Here is a 13,225-nt window from a genome sequence, read left to right on the forward strand (position 1 = left end):
CAGCCTGGTCTACAAAGTGAGTTTCAGGACAGCCAGACCTACAAAGAGGAACCTGTCTTGAAAAACAAAGAAACAAAACAACAAAAAGAAGGAAAGAAAGAAAAAAGGAAAGAAAGAAAGAAAATTAATAAATGATTTTTCTGTGGCGAACTATTTTTGCTAAATTCAGGGTAGTAATTTTATGTATTTATTTTTATTTTATTGGTTTGAAAGGTTCAAAGGGTGATCCACCTAACAATGTCTCCGGTGGACTTTCTCCTTATCCTGCCTTATGGCTTTTGTTTGGTTTGTTTTACATTTTCACTCCTTCAAGGCGAGAGCTGACCTGATCTGGCCAGAGGAAAACAAGCGTGTCCCCGTGCTGCGTGTAGACATCCTCAGTATCGGGAAGGGAATGAGCCTGTCTGCTGTCCGGTTTGTGTGTTGTCGTGCAGTGAGTGCTGACGGCTATTAAACCCTTGTTTCCCATCTGTCCCAGAAATAAGATGTTTTTCCTGTTTGTTATTATATGGCGAATTATTCTTGACTGGGCAGAAGGAACTGTGTCATCGACTCCATGAGCGTTCTCTTCACGTGTGCTTGGAGAGAGTTCTAGCTCATTACCACAGTCTAGTCCTGTTTGGCCTCCCCTTCTTTTGAACAATTTAAAATCTCACTATTACTTCCCGGTTGTGACCGTCCGCCTGCCCAGGTGCTGAGCCTCCTGCTCTGTTGGCTCTGGGGGGCTGGCCATCTTAAGGCCGCCCTTCCCCTCTTCTCTGCAGCCCTCGCCCTCCCCTGGGGCAGGAGCCCCGAGCTGGCAGCGCCCTCTGCCTGAAGGGTGCCGGGTGCTGCGCCCGCAGGCTGCTCTTCACCCGTGCCCTGGCCGGTAGGCAGTCCTCCCGGGAGGCAGGGGTCTGGAGCAGCGAGGAGGCAGGGGAGCAGCTCGGGCTTTCCCAGGGCTGCGGCAGGGGAACTGAGCTGGGGCGAGCTGAGAAACCAGCAGGAGCTCAGGGCATCCCAGACCCCAAGCCCTGCGCGCTCTGGGCGGGGCAGTCCACTTTTGAGAGAGCCTGGCTGCGGTCCTCCGCCCGGGGGCGTGCTCACCTGCAGCCACGTTTCCTTTCTTCATACTTTCTGCTCTTCCTCTCCCCACCCTGCCACCCCCGCATCCTTGGCTTTTTTTTTTTTTTTTTTTTTCGTAGCCCTCCTCGTTGCCTGGTCTCTCTAGTCACCTTCCTGGGCCTGCCCCACTGTTCCTTCCTTCCCTTTCTAGTTTCACAGCTGAGAGCAGGGTGGAGCCACTCACCTGCGGTGGAATTCTGCCTCACAGATGTAAGGGAAGGAGAAACCACTGCTGCTCGGCCCTTGGGGACCTCTCTAAAGGTAAGGGCAGGCTCTGCCGCCCTCTCTCCACTGTGTGCTGCTGCCTGGAGCGGGAGGAAGGGGCTGGCCACTCACTCCCAGGGGCCAAGGACCCTGAGGACAAGGCCAGGGATGGGGTGTGTGTGCGTGTGCGTAAGTGGTGAGACTACAGATTTCTCTGTTCTCTGTACAGAGGTGTAAACAGCTGAAATGCAGCCGCAGTCGCTGTATTCATCGCTGACCTCTGCTGACAGTGTGCAAAGGCTTCCTTTTGCTGTGTTCCGGTTGCTTAATCGAAGCAGGAACCAAATGAGATAGGCAATGTCACCGGGCTCAATGTGGGGGTGGGGGGAGAGAAAATTTCAGGACTTTATCAAGAACATCCATCTGGTGATAGATTGGAGATTCACGTTACAGTTTCCTGATTCCAAAAATCCTGTGTTCAATCAAGGGGCTTCCAGAATCGAGAAGCCCTAGCAGGTGGAATCAGTTATCACAGCAGTTAATGACGTGTGTGTGTGTGTGTGTGTGTGTGTGTGTGTGTGTGTGTATGTGTGTGTGTGTGTTGGATTTAACCACGCTTTGGGGATAGTGTGGTCACCTCCCAGGGAGCCTTCTCCCAGGGACCTCGGCAGGAAGCAGAAGCTGGTCCAGGAGGGTGGAAGTGCTGTGAGGTGGGGCTGGCTTAGATTGACAAGCATCGGGGGAAGCCAAAGATTGAGTCACATCGCAGGGACCGTGGTGCCCTGGAGGAGAGGAGGGTAGGGGACGTGTGTGTTCACACTTTTGCAGGCACACTTGGGGAAGGCGTGGAGATAATAACAGCAGATATTTCTATGACAAGCCTTTCAAGGCGGTGGTGGCCTTTTTGGCCCCGAAGAAGGAAAGTCAGATTTCCACACCTTTGTCTTAGCAGAAGCTCATGGGTGCATTCAAGGCCACTTCTGCCATTCACCCCTGACTGTTTCACCTCTTTGAAGGTGAAATAAAATGCTTCTCATTAGAGAGATAGAGAAAGGATTGTGTGTTTTTAAAGAATAAAAACCACGGCTAGCCGGGCTCAGTGCTGGGTGCCTGCCTTCAGTTCTCGGCACAGGAAGAACCTCCTGTGTCAGCTTCCGCCAGGGCAGGCTGTTAGGGACAGCTCGGCTGTGCGCTGCTGATGAAGGGCTGACCATGGAGGTGACACGTTACCTGTGAGCCAGGGAAACTCCTGCCCCGGGCGTGGCTGCTTCCTGGGCTTCTGGCCCCTGGTTCCCTGGGAAGCTGGGAGGGGCTTGCCCTTGGATGAACTGTTTTTGCTAGAACAGGGTCAGTTTCCTCGTGGGGAGGACCAGAAAGGGTCAGAGTCAGGCACTGAGGACATGACCAGGCTGACGCGCTGACGGGCTGACAGGGCGCTGTGGAAGTGCACCCTGGTCTTGGGGGACAAGATACGGGTTACCTTGCCTCTACCCTTCACCCTCACCACCCGCCCAGTCACATAACTTTATGGAAGAGAACTTCAGTCTAGAGAAACTTTGGTATCATTGGGTAATTAGGCTGGTAACCATTCTCTGTTTCATGGGCACACAGATACATGCTTGAACATGGATTAATTTCATACTTAATACGTTAACCTTGAGGTGAATATATCTAGTAGGAAATTTATTTTTCTGAGTACGCAGCAAGTCCTGTAGGCTGGTGGCGTTCCTTCTGTTTGCACGCTGCAGTCAGTGGAGGGTTTGGACGAGCCACTGACGGCTGTGTGGAGTCCAGCCTTCCTTATCTTTTTAAAGGCCCCGTGTTGGATTTACTGGGCATCACAATTGTCAGAACAAACGTCTGAAGACGCCAGGGTTGAAACAGCAGGAGATGGTTTAGGTGTGCGAAGAGTCGGGTGATCACTCGGGACTCCCGTCTCTGTGTAGTCTGTGGATGTGTTTCCTTACCAATTCAGCAAATAAATCAAGGAGCAGACAAAAGTGGCCCGGGCCCATCAGTAGCAACTGCTACAGATAGATGAGCAAAGTGAGAACAGAGGGGAGGTGGGTGTGTTTGTGCCCGCCTGGTGCTAGATTCTCCGCAGATGCTTAGGAGAGCCTGTGCATTGCAAGTGGCCATCAACAAACTTCAAGGAAAGGTGGGGCTGTTTGACCAGACAGAGAAATACTTCATCCGTATTTTAGAAGTGGAACTTTAATTAGGTCCTATTTTCATGGCAACCAAAAGTAAATGCTTTTCTTGGTTTAAAACCAAGAAGTAAGTTTAAAAACGAGTCAAATGTAAAATAATAAAAAAAAAGAAGTCTCACTTTTATGAGGAAAATATGAGCCACTTCTCAGAAAAGTGAGGAAAATATAGTTAAGCATCTATATTAGCTTCAAGGGAGAAAAAGGACTGTTCTATATTTAAAAACATGGGCCAGGAGCAGGGGCGCATGCCTGTAAGCCCAGAGGCAGAGGCAGGCAGATCTCTGCGTTTGAGGCCAGTCTGGTCTACCAGCCAGAGCTACACAGAGAAACCATATCACAAAAAAAAAAACAACAAACCTGAGAAAAACAAACAAAAAACAAAAACCCAACAACAAAAGCAAAAACAAACAGGGAACAAACAAACAAAAAATGGGAACACACACAAAAGAGTATTGGCTTGAGTGCACCAACAAAAAACATTTCTATGTGTTAACACTCCAGAAGAAAACTTAAAAGTAACCCTAACAAACTGGATAAGATTCTGGACATTGTAGAACTAGGAAGGAATCATTCGCTATTTAAAGGGTTGTAATCATGAAATGAAACAGCTCGTTTTCTGGGACTATTTGCCTCCTTTATAATAGAAAGAAAGTTCTGCTTCAAATAAAGAAGAGGCCCTGCTCCAGTCAGGCGGCCTGGTTAGATCTGCGGTGGGGAATGCTGTGCTGGGGGTGGTGGGAAGTGTCGGGCACTCTTGAGGGAGGTTGAAGCTGCTGTCTTGGAATGTGGTCCAGCCGCATGCATTCTTTCCTCCCTTGGCTCCTTCCCTGACCCACCTTATCACAACACTGATGCGATGATAAGAAATGAAAACGATGGCAATGGACAACACTTAGGTGGCGCTTGCTGTTCTCTAGATGTGTTGGTAGGAGCGTGTCCAGCCTCCCTCTCAGCTCAGGGAGGGGGAGCTGTCCTTCCCTGCTATGTATGAAGGAAGGGAGCACAGCCAGGCAAGGTGACTGCTCTGCTTGCTAAGCTGGAAAAGGAAAGAAGGAAGATGCAGCCAGCCTGGTGCCTGGGCTTGTGCTCTGTAAAACCGAGATGCACTGTCTCGCGAGTGAAGACAATCTTGTGTTTTGCATAACATAAGTCATCTTGTAAGACAGTAACGCCCATGAAGGAATCCGAGGCAGTAATTAAAATAGCAAGAACAAAGAAAAGTGTAAGGTAGGAAAACCTTCAGGGAACAATATCAAGAGGAAATACAAGATAGGAAACTAATTAGATGTCATTTCATTACTGAAACTGTATACAAAAAGTACAAAAAGAATAGGAAAATATTGTGCATGTTAAGAATATTTTCTTCTTTGTTTTCAAAATATTCTATACTGGGCAAACATTACGTTAAAAATTAAAAATATAAAAAAGGAAGTCACTTCAAGATTACAGATAAGCAAAGCAAAACAAAATAAAACAAAAATTCAACAGTAACAAAACACTAGCAATTTTTAAAATTCCTGCGCGCAGGAAATGCAATGGCGCTGTCCTCCGTCTACCTTATCACTGCTTTCTAGCTGGCCTGTGGTAGGACACAATGCTCACAGGAGCTCTTCATCTGCAAGGGCATTCGATCCTTAATAAAACACCAATTTCTTAAATTTACACATACAGCTTAAGAAGCACGATAGGCTTAAAGTACCACACACTCACCTCCACTCACACACTGTGTGTGTGCACGTATTATTTCGTGTGCTGAGATCTTAAGATGCCCCACATTAAAGCGTGTATCTTGCCAGAATCTGAATAACTGTATAATTTTATTTCTTGTTAGAGCTTAAAATGAAAAAAGAAAGAAGGGAAATGTAGAGCTGCTTGCAAGCCTGTGACAGCCTCCACTGGGGAAAAGGCACAGGCACTTCGCCTCTCATTGTACCCAAGAAAGAAAGACGAGGCAGTAATAAAAGGTGTGAGAGTGGGCGCCTGGGGCTTTCAAGGTGCACTGTTCTAATCTGGCTCTGAATGGTTGGTACTTTCCATGAACAAATACCCTTTTTGCTTTTACGTTGTTCAGTATGTCTCTTGCAAGCGGGTAGGTGGTTTTGGTGGCTTCCTTATGAGAACCTTCTCCTGTGGCTCACAAGTTAGGACAGGAGGCGGGTGGCAGTTGGGGTATTGCTCTAGCTTTCAAGGCTGCCAGGTGCCCAGAAGTCCTCACTCATCATGAGGGAAACTCTGGTCCCTCAGTGATTCTGGTGGAGCCACCCAACTGTCTGTGTTTTGGCAACACGCCAGCAATCTTTGAGCTACTTTATTTGTCCAATGTCCACAGCTCCCTGACCTTTCTCGTCTGAGACTCTAGCCTGCTTTGTGTTCCTCTGAAAGAAATCATTCTGTCTGTGTCCTGCTGTGTCCTGTGTGAATTGTGTCTTTAGAGGCAGTGGATGGAAGCAGGAAACAGGAGATGCAAGATATTTGTGAAATATTTACCCTTGATGCGTGGCTCGACCTGTGAGGAGCCTTCTTCCTTGGCTCGACCTCTGAGGAGCCTTCTTCCTTGGCTCGACCTGTGAGGAGCCTTCTTCCTTGGCTCGACCTGTGAGGAGCCTTCTTCCTTGGCTCGACCTGTGAGGAGGCTTCTTCCTTGGCTCGACCTGTGAGGAGGCTTCTTCCATTCTGCTCTTGTTGCTCATCACTAGACAAGTAAAGGTTGTGCTGCTCTGAGCTCAGAGCTCAGTGCAGAAAGCTCTGAGCTGGGGTCACAGTCAGTGTAAGGAGGATGGTAGGACTGGGACCCACTACTTACTTTCTGCATTTCCCAGTGAGCACGCTGGGGAGCCAGTGTCCACTCACGTTCCGGGCACACGCGTCCTCAGCAACAGCAACAGTGACACTGGCTCTGTGCTCTGGCACTGCGCAAGCTCTGCTGACAGCAGGACGACACAGTTCTCAGACTTTTGAGACTTCCCTGAAATCTCTGAAACTGTGAAACAGTGAGTCAAAGTAAGCTTTCTTCCCCCACCAACCCCCGTCCTGTCTCTCTCTGTCTCTCTCTCACACACACTTTTGAACAAGTGGTGCTGCTGCTCATACCTCAATGGGACATGGATTGTTTAATCTGTAGAATCACACATTTTTCTAGATTTTAACTTTGACCCTGAAGGTGTTGAGAGACATCAGGCCTACTGTATTCAAAAAAAAAAAGTGTTAAATATTTGTGTTTTGTGGGAGCTAAAATCGTTGCCTTGAAATTTATTCAATTTTTTGTGGCTAAAAGTTTGGTGAATTGGGGACCATTTCAAGAGATATGAAACATTGCTGGTCTGCCTTGGTTTGTGTGCCAGGAGTGTTTTTAAGCTTCCTTAGCAGGATGGGATCCGTTTGTTTGAGGGCTTAAGCTTAACCTTCTATTATTCTTTGTCTAGAGAGACCGTCTGAAGCAGAAGCCTAAACATGCATCGAGAAGGATTTTTCTTAACACTTTGGGTTCTTAGTGTTCAAAGTGCCTCAAGTAAGTGGGTTATAAACATTCAGAAAGAGACTTCATTAGAAAGCTGGAGGGAAATTCTGGAGTATTTTTTTTTTTCGTTATAGCTAATGCAGTTTCTGAAGATGCCTAATTTATTTAATTTTTAGTGACTTCAAATTTTACTTTAGAAGATTGAGAAATCCTTGCTGTTCCTGGGGTAGGGAATGGAAGAGTGGCAGGAATGGACCAAAAAAAGGTGTGCAGAGCACCACATGGAGAGGCAGGGAGAGATAGATAAATTACACCTCAGAAGACAGCTGCTTCATTTGATTTGAAAGAGAGGAAGAAAACAATTGTCTTTTTTTTTTTTTTTTACTGGTTTTAGACAATTTTACACAATTTCTCTTTCCTGAGAGGATAGCAAGACTTCATTCATTTCTAAAAGGATATTCAAAAGAAAGTAAATAGAAAATCCTTTCCAAATCTTAGAAATTACCCAGCTGCTAGAAAATATAAGAAAGAGAAAGGCTGGATTAGATGCTAAAGCCTCAGAGCAGGTCAAACACCAACTGTAATTCAGGAGCTGTTTGGTGGGCTCCTCACGGAGAAGGATTTGAAGGTCCTGTTCTTTGGAGAGAAGTTCTGTGACTGAGGAACATTTGCACTGGGAGGAGAAAGGGAGACACCATTTAATTTACTTCAGAATGTTTCTCTCAAAGGGAGCACCTGGGCCCATATCCCACCCTCCCTTGGAGAATTACTGTGAAAGGAAAACAGAGTAGGTCTTTCCTGTAACAGTAATGCTTCATTGGGTCCATGCCTTGTTGGAACTCCACCCAGCAGACAATGCAGTGATGCCCAGATCCTGAAGGCTGTTCATTCTTCTCAGGAGGAGATGATTTGTCAGGAAGTGCCGAGCAAAATAGCAAGCACAGGAAGCTGTCTTCCATGTGTCTCATGCTCCACAGAGAAACATCGGTCACCTGTTCTCAATTGCCAGGAAACACAATCTTGGAACAAGACCAGCTCTACAGCCTGTTGGGCCTGGGCTCGGGCTCTAGCTCTCTGTTTCTCTGGGGGTGAGAGAATGCCTTTCGTGAACAGGAATTGTAGCCATAGGTAGCAATATTCTATAGGTGGACTTCGTTTAACTTGTTGGTGCTGGCCACTCACAGCTGAGGACTGAGAACAGTTGAAAGCACTGACTTTACCCACGGAAGAAATGGGCTGACTGCTCACCCACTCCATGCACCCTGACCTCTGCTCATTTACAAAACCAAGAGCATCATATTAGTCAACAAAGTCTGACTAATCCTAAATGAAAGAAAAGGGGTCTTAAGACGTGAGGCTCCCCATGATTATACATTTCCAACTCCTGACTGACCATTATTTTGTTTTTAAACCGAGGCCGTCTCCCCAAAGGAATTCATGCATTTATCAATCAGAGCACAAGTACTCATGTTTATAGCAGGCTTGATTCTTAAATGAATCAGCACTTGGAAACCTAGAATAACTTCAAATGTTCAATAGATTCTATTACAATAATCCAAGTGTCCAGTACATACACAGCGAACACCCAGACAACAGCATGGCCGACGAGGAAAGAACACACCACTGCCACACAGGAAAACTAACAGCCGTCATAGACTTGATGCTCAGAAAGGTCAAAACTCCAAAGTTGGCGTGTCCGGTCTGTAACCCTGTGTCCCCCAGGCCAGGAAAGCTACTGGGGTGCTAAGATTCTTGTTTTGACTGTCAAGGAACAACTGTGTTGGTGTATTGAAATGTACAGTAGATTTTCTTCCAGCCGCCAGCAAGAGGCTGATGCTGCGTCCCTCTTCGGTATGGAAGTCGACCTGCCACTTGAGCCACTTCCTCTTCCTGCTGTGGTTAACATTAAGCTAACGCCAGAAGCTGTTCTGAGAAACACACCAAACTACACAGACAACTTTTTGTATATGATCTTAAGGAAATAGTGCATTTACGTAAGAGACTGCAATTTTCTAAATTGGATTAAGGGCATTCTAGATCCAGGAGGCACAGGGTTGAAAATTATTCATGAACTCCAATTTAGAACAGAAGTCCACTCTTTGTAGATTAAATAAATAAATAAATTTCCCAAACCAAAGAATCTGGGCTGAGAAGTAGGGAGACAGGGAGAGAAATAGTGTATGAGGAGTGCTCTACACTAATCATTTCTGGGTTAGTTACATGCAAACATGCCAGCTACCCAAGAACTCTGTTATTTCTCCCAAACTTCCCAGAATTAAGTAGACTGACTTGCTGGGCACAAAGGACATGAGGCTTGTTGTGATATATGTTGTTGAATATTAACATTTATTGTTGATTTATCTTTTACTTAAACAGTGGCTATTTCTAAGCCAACTGTAAACCCAAATCACCGCACAGAGACTAGGGTTTATTTTATTAACCTGGAGCACAATGCTGGGCATTAGTTACTCCATCCTATACCTCCAAGCCTGCAGAGCTTCCTCCCATTCAGATTTCCTACATTATACTGGCTTTTAGTCACATCTTAGGTCCGGTTTATCTCTCCTCATGGTTCCAGGTCCTCTCCTGCTAGTCTCCCTTCCCAACGCCTCCCACTTGCTTCTTTCTCCTCCCCTCTAGACCAGGATGTCCCACCCTATTCTCTCCATTGCCCAGCATTGGCTGGTTGTTTTATTGACAATACAGAGAACAAATGGTAGCATGTTTACACAAACTTAAGGCAGGTGATGCTTATGCAATGTCCAGATTGAAACCAGACAGTGAGGTAGAGAAATCAGAATGTGAATGAGCAAGGGTAAATTGTACACATTCCAAAATAATTCCAAACATTACACCAATATATACAAATGAGGAGGGCACAGACAAGTTTCTTGTCTCTCTCACAGAGATTCCACAGTGCTGACATTTCAGGCAAGATGGTGACACTGTGACTTCTGTGTCTTTTCATAACAGTAAGTTGTAAAGCACCAGTTGTAAAGAGTATGCCACAATGTCTCAAGTGAGGGCTGGTTAAGCCCCTCAGCTTTCTGCTTAGCGGGAGCCCTCAGCTTTATCTCCATCCTGGTTCTGAAAGTGTCTTATCTCTGGTATGCCGTCTCTTCAGACAAAGGCCAGCACAGGAACGTGATGCTGTGATTTCGTGTAGCTTTCTCTCTGACCTTATGTTTTATGCTGAAGGGGTGAAAAGTCACCTTTGTCCTGTTGCTTCTCCCTCTTCTTAATCAATCTGCCGTAGAAAATTGCATTCTCCGCTCTCAAATCCATGTGGTCGAGGGAGAGCCTTTTTATCTGAAGCCCTGTGACATGTCTGCCTCTGTGCACAAGAACGAAGCAGCCAGCATCCGGTGGTTCAAAGACGATGGCCCTCGTGGATATGTAGAGCTGACTCCTGAAAACTCGTCCAGGATTACTCTTCACAGTAATGTTTTGGAATTCTGGCCAGTTGAGCTGGATGACGAGGGAACATATTTTTCCCAAGTGGGGTGAGTGAACTCTGTGTTTAATGTATTTCCTGGGAGACTTGGGCTTGGCTCAACAACTCCAATATACATTTGTAAGCTCAAACAGTTCATACTTCTTCCCCCTGCTCACTCCCCAACAGGAAACAAACATTTCATTGCAGAAAAATTAAGCCAATCACTCTATTTATTATTTCAGTGATTTTAATAAATGATTAGTGAGAATTGCTTTTAGGGGCCCTTGTTAAGGACAAGTGGAGATGAAATTCAGGTGGGTTTCAAGGTTTAGTAGCGAGGGTTTCAAAATGTGAGGGCACTTGAGGAAGGAACAGCAGGGGCAGCCCAGTTGGCCTGTTCGGGCTTCAGAGAAAGGGGAAGATTGATGGAAATGCACCCTAGCGTTTTCAGAGCTTCTTGGGGAACAAGAGGCAGGGTTCCTGGGGGAAAGCCATAGTTGCTACCCAGGCACAAACTAATAGCCACAGTGAGAGAGGGAGCATGCGTGTACATATGTATGCACACACGGGCCCGCGCACACATGCGTAGGTGAACACTCCCTGTGTGAAGTCTCTCAGTGCTAGCTCCCTGGGTAGTGTCACTGAGCTGGGAGGTGTGGCAGATTTCCTTTAGAAATATCTCTTCACTCTAGAGTGAGCCCTGATCGCTATCAGTATGCCTTAGAGAGAGAAGTGAGATTTCACAGCAAAGCCACTTTTTTCGCTCCTGTGGTTTTTCACAAAATGAGGTCATAGTTGTTTATTAGACACAGAAACGTCTGAGTGTCAGGAGTAATTTGCAGAGCTGTGTTTTTTTAAACAGAGCAGTTTATGTGACATTTTAAGACAGATAATAATAAATAGGTTACAACAGGATCTCTCTAGAGAAAGTTAAAGATGAACGGATAAGAGAAACAGCCCTAGTCCTCACTGTCTTGGTTGCATAGATGTGGCTTGAAGACCTGGGTATTCTGGATGTGGTAGAAAGAGGCGGCCGTGGTCACCCTGGGGAGAAGATGGAGACAGGGTGTTTGCTGTCCCTTCTCCTGATGTGGAGGGAGGTAGCACAGCCGAAAGAAGGACCATCACTATGAGGGAATAGGAGAGCAGCATGGAGACACAGGGGGTGGGGTGGGGTGGGGGGTGGAGCAGGAACATCTCAGGGCTCAGGAGAGTTCAGAGAGAGCCCCTCAAGCATGCTGAAAGGTTGTGTGTCCTAAGAGTCATAACTGCAGCCTGATGATAGCGAAGGCACTTTGGCCATGGCTTCAGGTTAGGTGAGCTTCCTCCCGTTTGGAAGCAGGCGTGTCCTTGTTGTGTACTTGAGCCTCTTTTGGATATATTCCTAGGAGTGGTATAGTTGGATCTTGAGGAAGTGCTATTCCTAGTTGTCTGAGAAAGCGCCAGATTGATTTCCAGAGTGGTTGTACAAGTTTACATTCCCACCAGCAGTGGAGGAGGGTTCCCCTTTCTCCACAACCTCACCAGCATGTGTTGTCACTTGAGTTTTTCATCTTGGCCATTCTGATGGGTGTAAGGTCAAATCTCGGGGTCGTTTTGATTTGCATTTCCCTAATGGCTAATGAGGATGAGCATTCCTTTAAGTGTTTCTCTGCCATTCGATATTCCTCTACAGAGAGTTCTCTGTTTAGCTCTGTTTCCCATTTTTTATTGGGATTACTTGGTTTGCTGCTTTTCAGCTTCTTTAGTTCTTTATATATACTGGATATTAGCCCTCTGTCAGATAAAGGGTTAGTGAAGATTCTTTCCCAATCTGTAGGCAGTCGTTTTGTTTGGATGACAGTGTCCTTTGCTTTACAGAAGCTTTTCAGCTTCATGAGGTCCCATTTATTGATTGTTGATCTTAGAACCTGTGCTGTTGGTATTCTGTTCAGGAAGTTGTCTCCTGTGCCAATGAGTTCAAGGCTCTTCCCCACTTTTTCTTTAACCGATTTAATGTGTCTGGTTTTATGTTGAGATCTTTGATCCACTTGGACTTTAGTTTTGTGCAGGGTGATAAGTATGGATCTATTTGCATTTTCTACATGTAGACATCCAGTTAGACCAGCACCATTTGTTGAAGATGCTATCTTTTTTTCCATTGTATGGTTTTGGCATCTTTGTCAAAGATCAGGTGTCCATAAGTGTGTGGGTTTATTTCTGGGTCTTCTGTTTGGTTCCATCGATCCACCATTCTGTTTCTATGCCAGTACCATGCAGTTTTTATAACTGTTGCTCTATAGTACAGCTTAAGATCAGGGATGGAGATACCTCCTGAAGATCTTTTATTGTAGAGGATTGTTTTAGCAACTCTGGGTTTCTTGTTATTCCATATGAAGTTGAGAATTTTTCTTTCCAGGTCTGTAAAGAATTGTGTTGGTAATTTGATGGGAATTGCATTAAATCTGTAGATTGCTTTTGGTAAGATGGCCATTTTTACTATGTTAATCCTGACAAGCCATGAGCATGGGAGCTCTTTCTATCTTCTGATATCTTCTTCTAATTCTTTCTTCAGAGACTTGAAATTTTTTTTCATACATGTCTTTGACTTGCTTGGTTAGGGTTACACCAAGGTACTTTATGTTATTTGTGGTTATTGTGAAGGGTGTTGTTTCCCTAATTTCTTTCTCCACCCTTTTGTCTTTTGTATACAGGATGGCTACTGATTTTTTTGAGTTAATTTTGTATCCGGCCACTTTGCTGAAGGTGTTTATCAGCTGTAGGAGTTCCCTGGTAGAATTTTTGGGGTCACTCATGTATACTATCATATCATCT

The 13,225-nt window shown here is 45.7% G+C and overlaps 1 protein-coding gene across 4 annotated transcripts in view; it reads left to right on the forward strand.

The window, feature by feature from the left end:
* The first annotated feature begins 850 nt into the window (after positions 1-850).
* Positions 851-13,225, forward strand: part of Il18r1 (interleukin 18 receptor 1) — a 37,974-nt gene continuing 25,599 nt past the window's right edge. For 2 of the 4 annotated variants that reach the window (XM_060369962.1, XM_060369964.1), the window contains exons 1-3: positions 1,228-1,365; positions 6,941-7,026; positions 10,232-10,478. In XM_060369962.1, the coding sequence (XP_060225945.1) occupies positions 6,969-7,026; positions 10,232-10,478 (305 nt within the window). In that variant the 5' untranslated portion in view covers positions 1,228-1,365; positions 6,941-6,968. Of the gene's footprint in view, positions 869-1,227; positions 1,366-6,940; positions 7,027-10,231; positions 10,479-13,225 lie in introns of those variants that run through there. The other 2 variants (XM_060369963.1, XM_060369965.1) reach the window with 2 other exon arrangements.

Source organism: Meriones unguiculatus, chromosome 16 (genome assembly GCF_030254825.1).
Source record: "Meriones unguiculatus strain TT.TT164.6M chromosome 16, Bangor_MerUng_6.1, whole genome shotgun sequence".
Taxonomy (NCBI): Eukaryota; Metazoa; Chordata; class Mammalia; order Rodentia; family Muridae; genus Meriones; species Meriones unguiculatus.